The 18,358-nt window shown below is 32.5% G+C and overlaps 2 protein-coding genes across 2 annotated transcripts; both read left to right on the top strand.

The window, feature by feature from the left end:
- The first annotated feature begins 7,527 nt into the window (after positions 1-7,527).
- LOC140043714 (uncharacterized) lies at positions 7,528-10,947 on the top strand. The gene is made up of 5 exons (XM_072088209.1): positions 7,528-8,132; positions 8,617-8,739; positions 9,262-9,372; positions 9,809-10,114; positions 10,514-10,947. Exons 1-5 carry the CDS (start codon positions 7,907-7,909, stop codon positions 10,882-10,884), a joined length of 1,137 nt encoding a protein of 378 aa, XP_071944310.1. The 5' UTR covers positions 7,528-7,906; the 3' UTR covers positions 10,885-10,947.
- Positions 10,948-11,464: 517 nt separating this feature from the next.
- On the top strand, positions 11,465-13,860 carry LOC140043713 (uncharacterized). Its single transcript, XM_072088207.1, has 3 exons — positions 11,465-12,085; positions 12,501-12,628; positions 12,811-13,860. Exons 1-3 carry the CDS (start codon positions 11,773-11,775, stop codon positions 13,138-13,140), a joined length of 771 nt encoding a protein of 256 aa, XP_071944308.1. The 5' UTR covers positions 11,465-11,772; the 3' UTR covers positions 13,141-13,860.
- The last annotated feature ends 4,498 nt before the right edge of the window (positions 13,861-18,358 follow it).

Raw genomic sequence — 18,358 nt, 5'->3', positions numbered from 1 at the left:
AAATCCACTAGCCCTTTATAAGTGAAAGGACAAAATTGAGAATATGAAGCAAACAAGCACTGCCTGAGTGGACTGGAATAAAGAAATAAAAACAAAGGATCAAGGCACAAGCTGAAAACAATGAAGATAGCTTGGTAGATATAAACAATTAGGATTGTATCTTAAAAAAAGCAACTCAAATGGTGGTTAATATTGAACCTTAAACTTAGGTAGTCGATGGAATAATTTTACTGATCTGGGAGTATGTTAATGTTAAGATCAAACAGTTTTGTGGCTTTAAGTAGTAATTCCAAGTGTTTTTTTGTCTTTGCGAGTTTTGTCGCTCCATTTGACAACCTAATATGTTCGTGTCATTGATATAAGATATTAAACGATTGCGACATGACTTTTGAAAGCAACAGGACTACATTAAAAGTCCTGTGCGATTTCTGCAAGTAGGTTGAATTAACATTTCGGTTACAGAAAAACTTTAATGTTTTTTATAGCTGATCTCTGTGTCATTCTCATACGGAGAGTGTTTTGGTTTCTACCACTCACTACAAATATTACAGTGTATGAGATAAATGACATTTTTGGTTAGACAATTAATTGGTTATGGTTTTCTATGAAGCAACAATCAAAGCCAATTTAAGCACGTATTGGAAAAGTGTTGGCATTAAAATATAGGCTAATATAATAATTTGTTTTACACGTGCATGATTAATTATACTGTACTTTTTAATTCGAGTCTTTGTTATTAATTTCATTAAACCAATCACTTTATAATATAGGCCCACTAAATTTTGTAATAATAATTCGTTTAGGCCTTAAAACATTCTCAACTAAATTTGGGACAAATAAGTCACCTCTGTGATTGAAGTTCGCTTTTTGATAGCTCGGTTATGTCAGGTAGGCCTACTAATAGCTTAATGCGATATCTAGAAGCAAAACGAAGACAGCCGACCTGATACCGCTAAGATACGATTAGCCAGTTTTATAAAGATGTTGTCCGAGAGAGAGAATCAACATACGAGTTCATCATAATAAATTTGTTCGACCGACATAAAAGTCATTCGAGATTTTTGACTCCGAAAGCTAAGACAAATGTGACGATTTTTTTTTAAACAGATGCAAAGCACACAACGAGACACATTTAAAAGATGAACCTATAAAAACACGGTGCTCTATATTCTTAGCTTAATTGACTATTTAAAATACATGGAAAGTACTTAGTAAAGTATACAAAAAAACACTTCGAAGTTTGCATGGCGAAATTATTAATTATGTTGAATGATGAAGTACGGGCTTGTATTTAATAGGTAACATACATACAATATTGCCTTTAGTGACTGTATCTTAGTCCTACAGAAGAACTTTTAACTTCGATAGGGAATAGGCAATAACTTGTATTGTCATTATTCGAGTGATTTATATTAATATATACACTAGGCCTACAGTATATAATTACGAAATTATTTTGGTGCTAGATTGCCTGGTTTCCATCTAAGGGACAACACACAATAAGTTTTGATGCCTAAATAGGAGATGCAAATTAAAAGTTTTAAAAGTATTTTAATTTTCTAACGGATTAGGTCTATAAGAAACGTATGGTATATGGTTGCCATTTAAAAGAGCTTTATTTACAATCACCAGCATCACTTTTAATGTATGATACTTTGATGAAAATTCATGTCGCAATCGTGTAATATCAATGACACGAATATAGGTATTTACGATCAAATTAAAATAGTTTAAAGCGTGTAGACTAGATGGGATTCAAACAACTTCTAAAGTGTATTGTTCGTTACATTTTTCATAACTGTAATTCTATCCTATAGCACTCAACCCGAACAATTATTTACTTCTTGATTTTTAGCAATATATCCTAATATTACGTAATATATGATACGAATTCAATTAGATAAACAATCTCAGTATAACCAGACTATGTTCAGAAGGTTCAAAAGTACGGAAAGTAAAAAGGGATGTGTTCGTTAATATAGATAAATACTGCCAGTGTTAATATAAAACGTATTTATAGAATCGGACACAGCATCATAAAATCGAGAGACGACAAAACTTTTTTCAGGAATATAGACCAGGCAATGCACTCTTACTTTTAGCTAACATTATTTTTGAGAGGATTAAAAATCCGGAATGTCTGAATAAAAGTATAGGTATAGGTAAAATTAAGATTATCGAAGAAACGGTACATTAGACTACTTTACATCTTGTCTATAGTTTTCACTTTTATTTGCACCCCTAAACAAATAATATTGCTAAATTTAGTTTTCCTTGGCATTTAATGTATGAACTAAAAATTATTGTAAATGAAAAGATTTTTAAACGGAAACAAATCCAATACGTTTTTGGGATGGATTCCTATAGTTTTACCTAGTTTTACTCTAGAGGGCATGTCCAGTCCTATCTATTTATTGCTTGAAACTATAATCAGCGGTTTTTTAAAACTTTAAACTTATCTGTGATATTATCAAGAGTTAATAGTGGAATTGCTAGCAATCTAAGCTATGTCCCTATTTCTAAAAAATGCTCTAACCAACCCCATGGTCGGGCTGAGGTGGTATTAGACTAAAGTATCTGAACATTATATTAGTAATTTGAACGTTATTATTATTATTATTTTCCGTCCAAATGGGGTAGCTAATTACATTATAGTGACTCCGACCCTGCCAATTCGGAAGTAGACTTTTGTTTTATATTCAGATGAATATAAGGAATAATTGATAATTATAGGCCTAGAAACATTTTAATACAAATCAGGTAGGCCCCTATTTACAATCACATTAATTTAAAAAAAGTTCAAGCGTTAATTAAAATGTTTCATAGACTCATATTTCATAGTTTATATTTAACTTTGGTTATACTGTATATGATTTTTAGCAATAAATCCTAATATCACGTAAGAACAAGATATGAAAGTCACAGTCCAATTCAGTGGCAACAGGCATTGATATCGTCGTCCAAAACTCCGTTTAAAAGATGTTAGTAAGCGTGATCGGCTTTCTTTTAATATTCCCACTGGTTCTTGGGAAATGTAAACATTATACAGTAACGGATACATGATTCCACCCTGTCGCACTCCGTTTCTTACATAGAACCATCGGGAGATAGATCTTCCCCATTTAATACAAAACTGTTGCTGTGAGTACCAACACGATAACAATTTTACAATTGCGGTTGGCATCTTTCTGTTTAACAATTTTTAAAAAAGAGTTATTTAATCTGTCATATGCCTTAGAGGCATCAAGAAAGCAAGCATATACAGGGCTATTTTGCCGACTGTAAAATGCAACAACTTGTTTTAAGACTAATATACATGTATCTGTGGAGTGACCCGATTTAAACGCAAACTGATGGTCAGATGACTTAAGGCTATCTCCGGACAATTTAATTAATACAAATTCTAGTACCTTAGATACCACACTAGCTAAAGCTATAGGCCTAATTGCTTTTACTCGTAATATCACCTGATTTAGATTTTAAAATCGGAACAATTTATCACTAGATAAATCTTTAATAATGCCCGCTACCTGTTGGACATTTACCTCACAACCACAATCATCATTACAATTAACAAGTATACTGTGAACATAATCCTTATTACTATCATTATGAACACAATTAAACAGCTCCTCAAAATGAGCTGCCCAGTGGTTACTTATAATTATCATATTCACCATTAACATTATCCAAAGATTCTGTAAGTATTTCTTAAATTTCCAAGAAAGAAGAAGTAAGAACAGGAGTACATGATTTAGACTTATAAACCTTTTCCACAAATCAGCATAATCATTTTTTAATAAAGACTTAACCATAGAATCAGCCCTATGCTGTTCTTCTTCTGATTTACACTAGCATTTAAAACGCATCGCCTCAAATAATGAACCAGATTTAGGCTTTCCATTATTAACCCATAGAAGGAATGATTCTCTAGCCACATTATGGCATTCTGCGACATTTTCATTCCACCCTGGAATGTGGGTCCCATTTTTTATTTTCTTATTTTTAAAACACATTTTGGAGGCACTAGATAGAGCACAAACAATATCATTATACAAATCATCCATACCTTTCCTGATTTACTAACGTGCTGTACTTGCATCCTATAGCACTCATAAACCCTCGCGTGACTATACTTTTGCTAATTTTAGTTCTCCTTGGCATTTAAAAATTAAAGAACGAAAAATGTCATGAATCTCGAATGACTTTTATGTCGGCCCGAAAAAAACCCTTTATACATAATTTTCATTACAAAAGGGAACGTTAATAAGACATCGGTCCAAAAACCCATTATGATTGCGTCCAAATGATGCGGGTGCGCTTCGGTTGGCTCCCTTCGTTTAAAGTTATCGATAACATTGCAAAGTGAAAAAGCAAAGTGAGCGCACATAGGTGACTTAATTGTGTTTCGTTTAAATGAAAGTAATAAGGAAGACTCGCATAAAAAAAGATGTTTAATATTAACCATGCATTGTGCAAAACAAATTATTATTAGCCTACATTTCTGCCCCGTCATGAAATAACCTCTCAACTGCATACTGCATAATTTTCAGATAATCAACCAAACGTGTTTTTGTTATCATCCGGAATGAACAATAATTGCAAGTAATTGAAAATCCGAATGCACCACAAGGTGTATCATTCCCTAAATTGCCCAAAAAGCTTTTTTAAAATGTGTCAATTGAGACGTTCTTTCACGACAGGGCAGACCATGAAAACCACTTGGAATTACTACTTAAAACCACGAAATATTTTGACTTAACATTAGGAACGTATTCCCAGATCGGTAAAATTATTCCATCGACTACCTAAATTTAATGTTTCAATATTAACCACCATTTGAGTTGATTTTTAATTCAATTTCTAAATTGTTTATATATACCAAGCTATCTTTATTGTTTTCTAATCTCACTCTTTTCACCAGCATTATGCCTCTTTTGTTTTATTTCTTTTATTCCAGTCCACTCAGGCAGCGCTTGATTTCTACACACTGATGAAGGGCTAGTTTTGCCCGAAAGCTCTGCTAATTTTGTCAAGTTGTTTAAATTGTATCGTTTAGATTTAGCTTTTTGTTTATATTATTTTGTATCTTTATTAAGATCAAGCCACTGATACCCACAGCCACACTGATACCCACAACATTGTCTTTTTTTTAGTAATTTGGATTTATATTGAAAATGATCCATTTTTTTCAACCCACAAAGGCTGTCTCTCTCTCTCTCTAATTCTGTTAATATTATATATAAATGAACTTACAAAAGATTTCAAAGAGAAAGAGATTAATATTTTTTATTGATAAAAAGACTCATTCTTGGCCGACGATATAATTCTCATTGGAAATAGTGAAAATGATCTACAATCATTATTGAAAGCATCAATTTACAACAAAATTTAAAATGTTATAATTTTGAAAAATAATATGCAGGCCTGATTGTAACCAACCACCAACGCATTAACAATCAAAGGAAATAGCCAATCGGTAACAAATTCATAGACGAAGCCAACATGTATAGCATGCACACAGAAATTACAAAACACAAGCCATATAGATGAAGGAAAAGGATCGAACAGAATTATTTTATTAAATTTTCATGCAGTCAAACAACGCAACAAAGCAACCTGGGGATTTCCTTTCTTGAGTGCTAAGCACTATCGAATTGGTTATCTATACTGCATTTCAATCATAAAACTTAGTAAAACAATAAAAATACATAAGATATAATAAATTGTGTGAACAATCATTTAAATATACAGATAACATGGTTCGTGTGTACAGACAATTAAAGATGATATATGATAAAATTAGGAATATCTTGCCATACATGGGGACAATTTTTATACAAGGAATAATTAAAAGAATTGGTTCTTTAATATTATTAATTATTCTTTAACAATTGTGTTCTGTTTATGTAGTTATCTGTATGAAAAAAAGCGCCATCTATAGCGGACGTATAAGTAGCGATAATTTTGACCAATCAAATTGGGATTCTTTCAAACTCATTGTTTCCTAAAAAAATCCCAAGCTCTGAACTTACCACTCATCGTATTACTATAAGGATATTCATTTCTGAAAAATAGGCCAAGTTTACATGAAAGATGATTTGATCATAATAGGGGAAGTGTTTTGATGATAGAATCTAAAGTTTATATAAACTTTTTTTTCAAGATTTAATGTGGCGTACAGTTAATTATGTTATGAATTTTTTTGTATCTCTTTATCAGAGGCACAGTCTCAATGAGGGAGATGTGCAACAAGAGTAAATAAACATAATTATATTTTTAAAAAAATATACATAAAAACCATTAAAAAACATATTTAAAAAGTATAATTTGTCATGACAAACCACTGACAAATTTGATATCTTCAAATATAAAACAAAACGTAAAAAAACAAAGCATTATTAAAAGTAAACTGAGAAAGATTAAAAACTAGAAATGTTACTGTTACTCTATATTCATGTACTACGCATATTTTAGTTTACATTTCTATGGCTTTAGGTTAAATCAGTAAATCAGTTTCAGTAATGGAAAAGTGGACAATTTCAGTTTGTTTTAAAATGAATAAAGTACAGTATTGTAATTGCATTGGACGTTGACGACGTCCCATGAAATATAACGTTGATCAGCAGCCAATCAAATTCGTTCGCGCTTTTTCCAAAGATTAGATGCGAATGACGGTTAAATGAACATAAAACCGTATATTGTTCATTTCTTTTATCAATTTGTTAAATCATGAACATGATAAGCGACTCTGAGCTAATGCTTCAATACTCAAGCGAAGACGATGCATATTTCTACGATAATAACATTATGAATATCACATTTTCTGATGATGGCACGACAGAACACCCTGTTCCATTCCAACTGCTGAGCGTATGCTATACTATTCTTCAAGTGAAGACGATGAAGAAGGCCTAGGCCTAGGCCTAGTCCTAGGAGTAGATGATACAGAAGGGTCGCCTACTGGGATTTCGACTACCGAAGTTCTTCCGACTACCGAAGTTCTTCCAGCAGCAAAGAGAAAAGCATGGGAGGTTTCTTCAACATATTTCGATACTTCTGATGATGACATACAGACTTGAGACAGAGTCAGCAGCAGCAGGTGAGTATAACAATACAATAGGCCTAGCCTACAACAATGAATGTTCATACCTAGGTAGGCCTAGGCCTAGAGGCCTAGTTATTTACTACTACTAGGCCTAGTACTAGGCCCTAGGCCTGGGCCTAGTAAATATTACTTATTACTAAGCCTAGCTAGAGATAGGCTCTAGCCTAGGCCTATTCATATGGGAATTTTAGTATGTAGTACTGTACTGTGTTTGGGATAGAAAAAACTTAATAGGGGTAATCAACCATTTTCCAGGTAGGCCTACACTCAAAATGTGTGCCGGCCCCCTTAATAGGCCTATATCCACTTGTTTGTGGGAAAGGGTGTCCCAAAGAAGAGATCAAACATACACATTTTCAATTTAAATATTTTACGATGTGTGGCATATAATTAATTATTTAAAATAACGATAGTGAGGCATTTGATGAATAGGCGTCACGCTTGCCATATGATTGTTTGTTGCCTACATTCCTTGTTGTTTTATCATGCTAATTACTTCCTCATTTACATACAACCTGTCCTATTGGTATATAAGTACTCTAAGCCTAGGCGTTGTTTTCTGTTCTGGTGGAAGATGAGAATAGTTTCTCAAAACATGTCAATTTTTAGGCAGTTTGCCTATTCATATGCTTCACTATCGTTATTTTAACTCAAAATTTCGGTGGAATCATTCTTGATTTAATATCTAATTAATTATGTATGATAATAATTTAATCAAATTGCAAATTTTCTGATTACGATACAGAATCTGTTTGTCAAGTAACAACAACACACAGCACTGCTTATCCAACTGAGCGTATGCTTTACTATTCTTCAAGTGAAGATGATGAAGTAGGCCTAATTGTACGTGGGAACGGTTCAATTCAATCAATCAATAATGGATGTTCTGCTGTTGATGATACAGAAGGGTCACCTACTGGGATTTCGACTACCGAAGTTCCTCCAGCAGCAAAGAGAAAAGCATGGGAGGTTTCTACAACAGATGTCGATACTTCTGATGATGACATACCGACAGAGTCAGCAGGTCAGTAACTTTAACAATACAATGACATGTTATGTAGTTATTTACTAGGTTAGAGTAGAGGCCGCCTCTAGGCCTATCCCTATGTTTTTATGGGCCCGATCTGGGAGGTAGCAATGTCGTATTCGATTGGGACATTTATCGTTGAGTATAGTTTTTTTTTTGTTGATTTACCTTTCCGTACTTATAACACAATTGTGTGCGTTGAGATTGTTCTTAACAAAGAAGTTTGCATTGTTAACGTTTTCTATTTCACTGGACCACCTCTAGTTACGTTCAGTATAACCCCTATTAAGGCTTCAGGAACAAAATAATGTCCCCTTGGCAAGGGTTTTTTACTGGAAAAAAAAGAAATTATTTTGATATGTAAAATAAATAATTGATCTGGAATCATAAAATAAAAAATTGAAATTAGCAGTCCCTTTTAAACAATAAATGTATTTCTATGATAATAGTTTAAATTGCACATTTTCTGATTACAACATAGACTCTGTTTGTCTAGTAACAACTACCAAAGTTCCTCCAGCAGCAGAGAGAAAAGCATGGGAGGTTTCTACAACAGATGTCGATACTTCCGATGTCGATACTTCCGATGATGACATATCAGCAGGTCAGTAGCAATAACATTAACCATGAGCTTTTGCTAACCTTTCTTAGTAGGGCTCCTACCAACTTTATACAAAACTTCATCTAGGCTTGGGTAGGGAATTACCTTTTAAGCAGCCAGCCTAATAATACTACTACTACTACTACTACTACTACTACTACTACTACTACTAGCCAGTAGATATTAGTATCCTCTATAGAGGCTAGTTTATTTATTTAGATTTACTTCCCTACTACACCTTTAAATCATTAGCATACTTAATAATTACAAAGGTGCATTCTTCAGAAATAACAAAATACAACAAAAACCTCATTATTAATAACGATGAGAATAATGGTGAAAAAAAAAGGATAAATGGTAATAACCTCCCATAAAGCCTATAGCTCCTGGATCAAAATATTATCTTCCACTATCCAAAATTTGAAAATGTCTGCTATCAATCACCAGTTACCCCAAATGAAGAATTACTGTACATGTATGTTGCATAGGCTGCTATAAATATTAAACTACTATATTTTTATTTAGCCTGCAAGAGAAATACAGGAGGCCTAGAGACTGTAGAAACTAATTACCTTAATTCATCTGGATCAAGTGATGATGAGATTAAAATCTCTAATCACACAAGTAAGCGTAGTGGTAGGTTTGATATGTCATTAATTTTTAAAACTACTTTTATTAAATAGTGCTTGATGTTGATGGTTGTGCTGTACCTAAAAGATATGGAAATTGCTGGTTGTTTCCATTTGTGTCTGATTCTATGGTCAGGTTCTAATGTTATGTCTGTATGGTATGTAAATAGGTAGGACTGTCCAATGAACAAGGCACCTGCACAACCTGTAATTGAACACTCGAAAATTGAAATTGAATTATCTGAACCGAAAAAAAAATTGTTTGTCAAAGAATTAAAAGTATCTATATATTAATGCGAATTAGTCACCTAGTTTTACGTAACCTCCAAAACTTCTGAAACCGTATTGACTGATCACATTTTCCGCAATTGGTACCATATAATTGTTATTTTGTTTGTTTGTTTTTTTTGCCAATGGATAATGTAAGTTTATTCTTTCTGTAGAAAAAAGGAAAAGGAATCACCTACAGCCAATACACAACTTGTATTTGACCTGCTGTTGTGCATTAATGTGCATTGGTATGCTAAATTTTAGAGAAATAAAACAGACAAGGGAAGCATTTCAAGCAATGACCGAATATGAACAACGCTGTTGGATCCTTAAATATTTCAATGAACATCTCAGCACATCCGGAGGTGCCACCAAAATCTGTCTACTAGTTGGTGCTAACAAAGTTTGTGCAAAAGCATGGATGTTAGTAAATGGTATTGGCCGGTCAACTTTTTACAAAATAAGGAAGCAAGCTATTGGTAATTAATTGTTTAGTTTTACAGTACATTTTACATTATTTAATTTTACATGCTGTTAATATTACTTTTAATGTATGTGTTTTAATGTTGCTGAAACGGAAAGATTACTGTGACTGTGTGAAGATTACTTTCCATTATACTTATAGTCGTATTATACAGGGACATAGGCAGGATCTGACGAGGAGTGGAGAATAACTTTTTTTTAAATGAATAGATAGAATGCATTTGATTATTGTTTAATTATTTTTACACAATAAAATTAATATGCTTAACACTATGTTAGAAAGATAATGCAAAATGATCATAAGTCATTAATCAATGGATTAAACCAAACAATAATAAAATAGTACAGTATTTGAAATTCCTAATATTTGAAATTTACATTTTATTTCTTTTCAGAAGGATGCTGTTATCTTTTACCACCCAACTTCACCAGAAAGATGGTATATAGCAATTCAACTCAACAGTGTCGGGCTTGGTTTATTAAATTTTGTAATGAATACGGTGATCAAATGCCAACTAACGGACAAATCCATCTACCATCAACGCTTACCAAACATGATGTGTACATGCATATGAAAGATGAGTTTGAGCTAAGAAATGAAGATGTGTGTGCATTAGCGACATTCTACAAGTTTTGGTGTGTTGAATTCAAGCATATTGTAATACCTGAGGTATGTTTACGTTTTTACACTTATTATGGTTTGTACCAATGGACAAAATCCATGTCATCTTCATTGACTGAAGTATTTTTTAACGTATTTTTATAAATTCACTTCAATGTTATGCAGAAAGTCCTGTAGGTTCAATTTTCATTCATAATAAAATACTGGAAAAACATACTGTACAATCCAGATGCATGTATGATGGGCCTCACAACTCCTTCGAAGATGTGGAAACTAGCCACACATGTAACTGGTGTTCTGGTACATGGGCGACATGGGCACTGCTTCATTGACCTAAAGCAGTTTCCACATGACTCAAACCTAACCTGCAACATTATACTGACGGTGCTGTCAGAGATACAACCTCTACCACCAGTCTTATATCTGCAGTTGGACAATAGCGGAAAGGATAATAAAAACAGATTTGTTTTTGCCCTATGTGCTCTTCTTGTAGAGTTAAAGATTTTTCGAAAGGTAAATGACTATACATTTATAAATGGTATATAAATAATAAAACAGTATACACAGTGCACTTTAAAGAACCCAGTTCATCATTCATTTACCCTGTTCTCGTTCACCACAAAATATCCCCTGTGTTGGGTGATTTCCACCAGCCTAATAGGACAGTAATTAATTTACTATTGGTAATTATCTAAAGACATAAAATATTCAATAACATTCTAGTCTAACTAGATGAGGAAAAAATGGAAATATACTAAAAATGTATTTTTTTTTATTTTGCTTTGAAAAGTTTTAATTTTAAATCATTACTTCTTTTACTCTTTCAGATAAAGATTGGGTTTTTAATGGTGGGTCACACTCCCGAGGATATTGACCCAATTATTTTCATGTGTGGCCAAATACCTGAACAAATATAGAGCATCTACACTTGATCATCTTCGAAGTGCTGTTGAAAACTCGTACAAAAAGTTGCCGATTACATCAAGTATCATTTCCTATCTGCATGACATTAAGAACTGGTTAGTACCATACATGCAAGACATACGTTACCACAGCAAACCACACCAGTTTAAGTTTGTTTTGGCTCAAACCGGAAAATGCATCATGTCCTATAAGAACTGGTCAACGGATTGTACTTGGTGTGAATGTGCAAGAGAAATGGACACACTTCCATATTTGCTCAAGGAAAGCCCTGCTGATATACCAGTGTTGTGTACTCCTGATTTTAGTAATGCAGATATACCAAAGTTAAAAAAAAGTCTGGCGTCTGTTGCAAATTTTTTGCGAATAGAAGAACGTGACTGGTGGGAGGAATTTTTAAATAATATAGAAGAGATCACAGAAGGTATGTACTGTACTACATTGCATGTGTGATGTTTCACCATTTTACACATATATTTTTTGGTTAACAAGAGAAATTTGATTTTAGTATAGATTCAGCAGCTATAACAAAATTCAACTATTTACTCCACACAACTATGTTGGGTCACATTCACCAATGCATGCTTCCACTGATCATTTTATGTGAGAACCTAAAATTATCAAATAACATGACTGATATCTAGTGGAGTACACTGGAGAAACATGCCTCCTGATTAATTCATAAGATAAAATCAATCAATCCGCATCTGATTAGCATGGTGCGCAATGTATTGGCCCAGCTTTTATGCAACAAACACCTCAGCATAAATATATCATGATATTTTGTATGAATGTATATTATTTACTTTTTAAAACTAATACGTACTCTTTTTTTTTAGGAAATGAACAGCGATTTTTGCTCCATGACATCATTTTTAATGACAACAATGCAAGCCCTATGAGGGAGGAATCTGATGGAAACGAGACAGACATTAGTGACTCAGATAATGAAAATGAAATAAGACCGGTATGATAAAGATATTATAGATTTTCAAAATTTAATGTAATGCAACATAGTTTAAAGCAGTGCTTATATTTGGGATATGATCTCATAATCGCATCAAGCAAATGCATCAACGAAAATTCTATATTTTTAGGGTTGTAAGAAAAATGATTATGACTTTTCTATGCTTTCTCCCACACTACTAGGTACACATTGGTAAATTTTCGAAGCGTAAGCCACCACAGCAACTCGATGTTGGTGCTATGGTAGCAACAGCTTTAAGGAGATATCCCACAGAATGGCCTCAGATAGGCAAAATATTCAGCATAAATAACAATAAGGTAGAAGTAGTGTGGTACACTGGAACGTATACTTCCCGGTTTGTTCTGTGTGAAAAAGATGGACAAGAATGGCGAGAAATAATATCGAAGGAGGAGGTGATAAGTATATTTAATTTAACACCAACTAGTAGATTGCCTACCAATGTTATTGTTAAATTAAAAGAATTAAGAGATGACTTTTTAAATGAAAGTTAATGCAGGGAGTTTTACAACTCACTGGTTGTCACAATAGGGTGCACATTAATGGAATTTTACATGTATAATGAATCTAAAAAAAATTATTTAATTTTCAACCAATTTCATAATTGTATATAACAGTAGCTCAACCATATACTGTAGTCAAGTTTATGACCATGTAGTTTATATAACAATAGCTCAACCATATACTGTAGTCATAAAGTTTATGACCATCTAGTTTGTATAACAGTAGCTCAACAATATACTGTAGTCATAAAGTTTATGACCATGTAGTTTATATAACAATAGCTCAACCATATACTGTAGTCATAAAGTTTATGACCATGTAGTTTATATAACAATAGCTCAACCATATACTGTAGTCATAATGTTTATGACCATGTAGTTTGTATAACAATAGCTCAACCATATACTGTAGTCATAAAGTTTATGACCATGTAGTTTATATAACAATAGCTCAACAATATACTGTAGTCATAAAGTTTATGACCATGTAGTTTATATAACAATAGCTCAACCATATACTGTAGTCATAATGTTTATGACCGTGTAGTTTTTATAACAGTAGCTCAACCATATACTGTAGTCAAGTTTATGACCATGTAGTTTTTATAACAATAGCTCAACCATATACTGTAGTCATAATGTTTATGACCATGTAGATGAACTTTATAGTAAAGTTGTATTAAAACAATGAATGATTAAAAATTAAAAATATTCTGCAGTTATTAAAATTTGTTTTCTTTGCTTTGTGTGTACTTCGCGAAAAAAATGGACATTATAAAGATTTTTTTGGCCCATACCATTTATTTTTTTATTAAATAAAGCAGTTTCTGCACATTAAACCTAGTTTAAATAAGAAGCTCATAATCCGAACAAAACTCATTGTGTAATGTCTATTGTTGTTTTGGAAAACGGACAGTATATTTTAACCTAAAAAAGCTAGTATGTTTTTTTCTATAATTATAAAAATGATAGCGAATTATAAATTTATAGAATAAACAAGGATTTGCATATTGTCGATCTATTTTATTGATCTTTTTCTATCTCTAAAATATTTACCATAATGTACATTATGGCTGACATTATCAAACTGTATGCTTTCTCAATAATTAAACAAATCTTACAACCACATCTGTTTTTTCAAATAATATTTTTAATTCTAATGATAGCTTTTTTTTAGGAAAATTCTATAAATAATGCGGATTGTAGAAATCCGTTATGGCACAAAATCGTGTTGGTTATCACGTTTGCTTAACACGCAGAAGGTACCTGGTTCGAGCCCGGACGAAACCTTTTTTTTTTAACTTTATGGTGAAAAGTACTGTATACGCAATATGATAATTATACACAGTATATCTTATTTTTATTATTTTTTTAAATACTTATTTTGTGTAATCGGTAATTATCACTTTTACACATGTTTATTTTTCTTTGTGCTTATTACCATATTTATTTGTAATTTAAATGGATTAAAAAACTTTCTGTAACCCACATTTTTAGTGTAAGTGGGTTTCGTAGTGTAGTGATTGTCAAGTCTGCTTAACACGCAGAAGGTCCCGGTTAGAGCCCTGGTGAAACCTATTTTTCTTTAACTTTAACTGTATACGTCTGTATACAGCTTCTTTCTCTGTACCCCGAGTATTGCACATTCGTGCTTTTTTTTAATTAATTTGTTTAATTAGGAAGCCACAATGTGTGACACACACCACAGCGCTATGTAGTTATATGCGGCTTGTTGGCGTAGTGGTTATCACGTTTACTTAAAAACACGCAGAAGGTACCTGGTTCGAGCCCGGGCGAAACCTTTTTTATTTAACTTTATGGTGAAAAGTAGTGTATAAGATAAGATAAGATAAGATAAGATAACTTTTATTGATCCTCAAAAAGGAAATTCATTGCTCATCATAATAACAAAGAACACACAATAAAAACAAATATAGCATAAAACCATTCTTATAAAAACATCTACAAAATTACAAGATAAAATTATCTTCTTGACTTCCTGTTGTACTAGATGATACCGGAGGGAATAAAGGATTTAGCAAATCGATTTGTTTTCACACTGAGGAGCCTCAATCTACCACTTGGATTAAGTTGGTCTATGATTACTTTGTGGAGAGGATGAGAGGCATCCGACTCAATGCGTTCAAAATCTTTTTGGAGGTGTTCTAGGTGCACATCGGTAAAGGAAGGCAGTTCCAGACCAATCATTTTACCAGCCCGACGGATGAAAGTTTCAAGGCGTCCTTTACGCAATATGATAATTATACACAGTATATCTTATTTTTATTATTTTTTTAAATATTTATTTTGTGTAATCGGTAAATACTCCTCCCTTTCCTTGTAGTATTGAGCTCGGATTTAGCATGAATATACTACAGGGACATGTCCTCAAAGCTATAGAGCCGGATTTTTTAATTTCATACCGGATGCAGCCATATCACGTCTCGAAGATGGTACCGTATAGCCGTATTTGGTAGCGCGGTTATTGATGTGTATGTTACGTTACATCCGGTCTTATGACGTCATTACAGCTTCTTTTGCTGTACCCCGAGTATTGCACATTCGTGCTTGTTAATACTGAATATTAACTGAGTTAATCTTTATATCGTTTTAGCTCTGTAATATAAATTTTCTCTGTATACTTGTTTTATCATATTTAGATTTCAACACAATATCACAATATTTTCTATAATCTTTTAACCTCAGAATGTGTAATATAAATATCATATTGTTTATCATAATATGTGCAATAAAAGTGGGCTGCCCCACAAAAGAGAAAAAAAAAATTACTTTAGCATTGTAAAATTAATTAAATCTCGGTATCTTTTACATAGAATTGGTTGCCGTGCAAAAAATTGTTTAATACAGTACAATGACTCATACTTTTCTGTCCATTTTTAGAATTTCTTTTCAGATTATAATTGGCTTATAATCTGTATGCATGGTGACTAGGTAAAACAACAATCAAGCCTAGAGATTGCCCAGAGTTTAGAGTTTCTGACATCCCTAATTAGGGGTGAAAGAACATGCCCCTTCCATACTCTTAACCCGCTTCCCACAATTGTGTAATTCTTACATTTACAAAAATTGTTTGCACTCTGATCCAAACAGTATTTCAGTGTTTATTTTCAAATCTACTCATTGCAGCCTTCAATACTAAACTGTAAATTACAAATTTGTAAATAAATTTATCTGATAATAGTTAGGGTAGTATTTCTTGCTTTAATATGAACTACAAACAATGCAAACTTACAAATTACAGACTCAACTTGAAATCTTGATAACTATACTGACTTTACCAATCAACTCAAAATTCAACCAATTTACAGTCTATTTTCATATTTAGTGTTCATTCACATAATATGCTTATTGACTTTAGCTATGATGTCACAACAACTTTTGCACGGTCTATGCGCTTTTTTCTGTTGATGTACAATTCACAATACTCTGTGGAATTTCCTTTAGAGTTATGTTATTAAATTTCTATAGAACCCCTAAAAAGTACTAGAGGGAAACAAGCTCAATTGATTCCTGTAGGTCTATTAGTCTTTTAAACATGTAACATGTTAGATCTGATATACCAATTGATTTCTGTAGGTATGTCAGTCTTTTAGACATTTAACAGGTTAGATCTGATATACCAATTGATTTCTGTAGGTCTGTCAGTCTTTTAGACATTTAACAGGTTAGATCTGATATACCAATTGATTCCTGTAGGTCTATTAGTCTTTTAAACATGTAACATGTTAGATCTGATATACCAATTGATTTCTGTAGGTCTGTCAGTCTTTTAAACATGTAACAGGTTAGATCTGGTATACCAATTGATTTCTGTAGGTCTGTAAGTCTTTTAAACAGTTAGATCTGATATACCAATTGATTTCTGTAGGACTGTCAATCTTTTAAACATGTAACAGGTTAGATCTTATATACCAATTGATTCCTGTAGATCTGTCAGTCTTTTAAACAGGTAACAGGTTAGATCTGATATACCAATTTATTTCTGTAGGTCTGTCAGTCTTTTAGACATTTATCACATTAGATCTGATATACCAATTGATTCCTGTAGGTTTTACTGCTGTTGGTATACTAGATCTAACCTGTGACCTGTTTAAAAGACTGACAGACCTACAGGAATAAATTGGTATATAAGATCTAATGTGATAAATGTTTACAAGACTGAAAGACCTATAGAAATCAATTGATATATCAGATCTAATGTGATAAATGTTTACCAGACTGACAGACCTACAGGAATAAATTGGTATACTAGATCTAGCTTGTAACATGTTTAAAAGACTGACAGACCTACAGAAATCAATTGGTATACTAGATCTAACCTGTTACCTGTTTAAAAGACTGACAGACCTACATAAATCAATTCAGTCAATAAATCAATAAAGAAGTCTACTAAACTTATCAGGCTATCAAACATGTTATGTTAAAGGAAATAGAGTTAAACTATATAAAAGTGTCCTCCTAAATCTACATACTGGTGACAAAAAAAATGACATATCCTGTTGTAATAACTCATTTAATTTTCTTCTCTTTTATCCAAACATTTCAATTCTCAACCAGCTTATTTCAGCTTCCTTCTATTATAAAATAATATTTATCGAATTTATAAAATTGATCTAAAAAACCAGCAATATACTGTATTTCTTACTTTACTTACATAACGTCTACATTGCAAACTTACATATTATTGGCTAAACTGGAATAATCTGGTAATTCATAATAACTGGACTGACTTTCTAGTTGTCTGAATTCAATCAATTCATAGCACCAACTGTCTAACTCTTTAGAGTATATTTCTATTATAGTATTCACAATGAATAGTACCTAACTTTGATATCACAAAAACGTGTCCACGGTCTGTGCACTTATTAAATATAGAAGCACAATACACAAGTATTCTATTGAATTTCACTTTAAAATTCTATACAATTCATTTACAAAACTCCTACACATGATTTACAAAACACAAAAAGCTGTTAAGTGTAGTATATGGAAACTTAATACTAATAGACATAACATCAATCATACACATCTCATTAAAACAAGTTTCAATAGAAAATCATTGCTATACTGTAGGCCTATAGCAAAAACATACCGTATTATGTTGTCTGATATTTCCTGGCTGCAGCAATTTTATGAGCAGTCTTCTTCAAAGCTTTGCTATTTCTGCCTTTGTGGCAAGGTAACAACC

This window comes from Antedon mediterranea, chromosome 3 (genome assembly GCF_964355755.1).
Source record: "Antedon mediterranea chromosome 3, ecAntMedi1.1, whole genome shotgun sequence".
Lineage (NCBI taxonomy): Eukaryota > Metazoa > Echinodermata > Crinoidea > Comatulida > Antedonidae > Antedon > Antedon mediterranea.
This window is presented reverse-complemented; position numbering and strand designations above follow the sequence as displayed.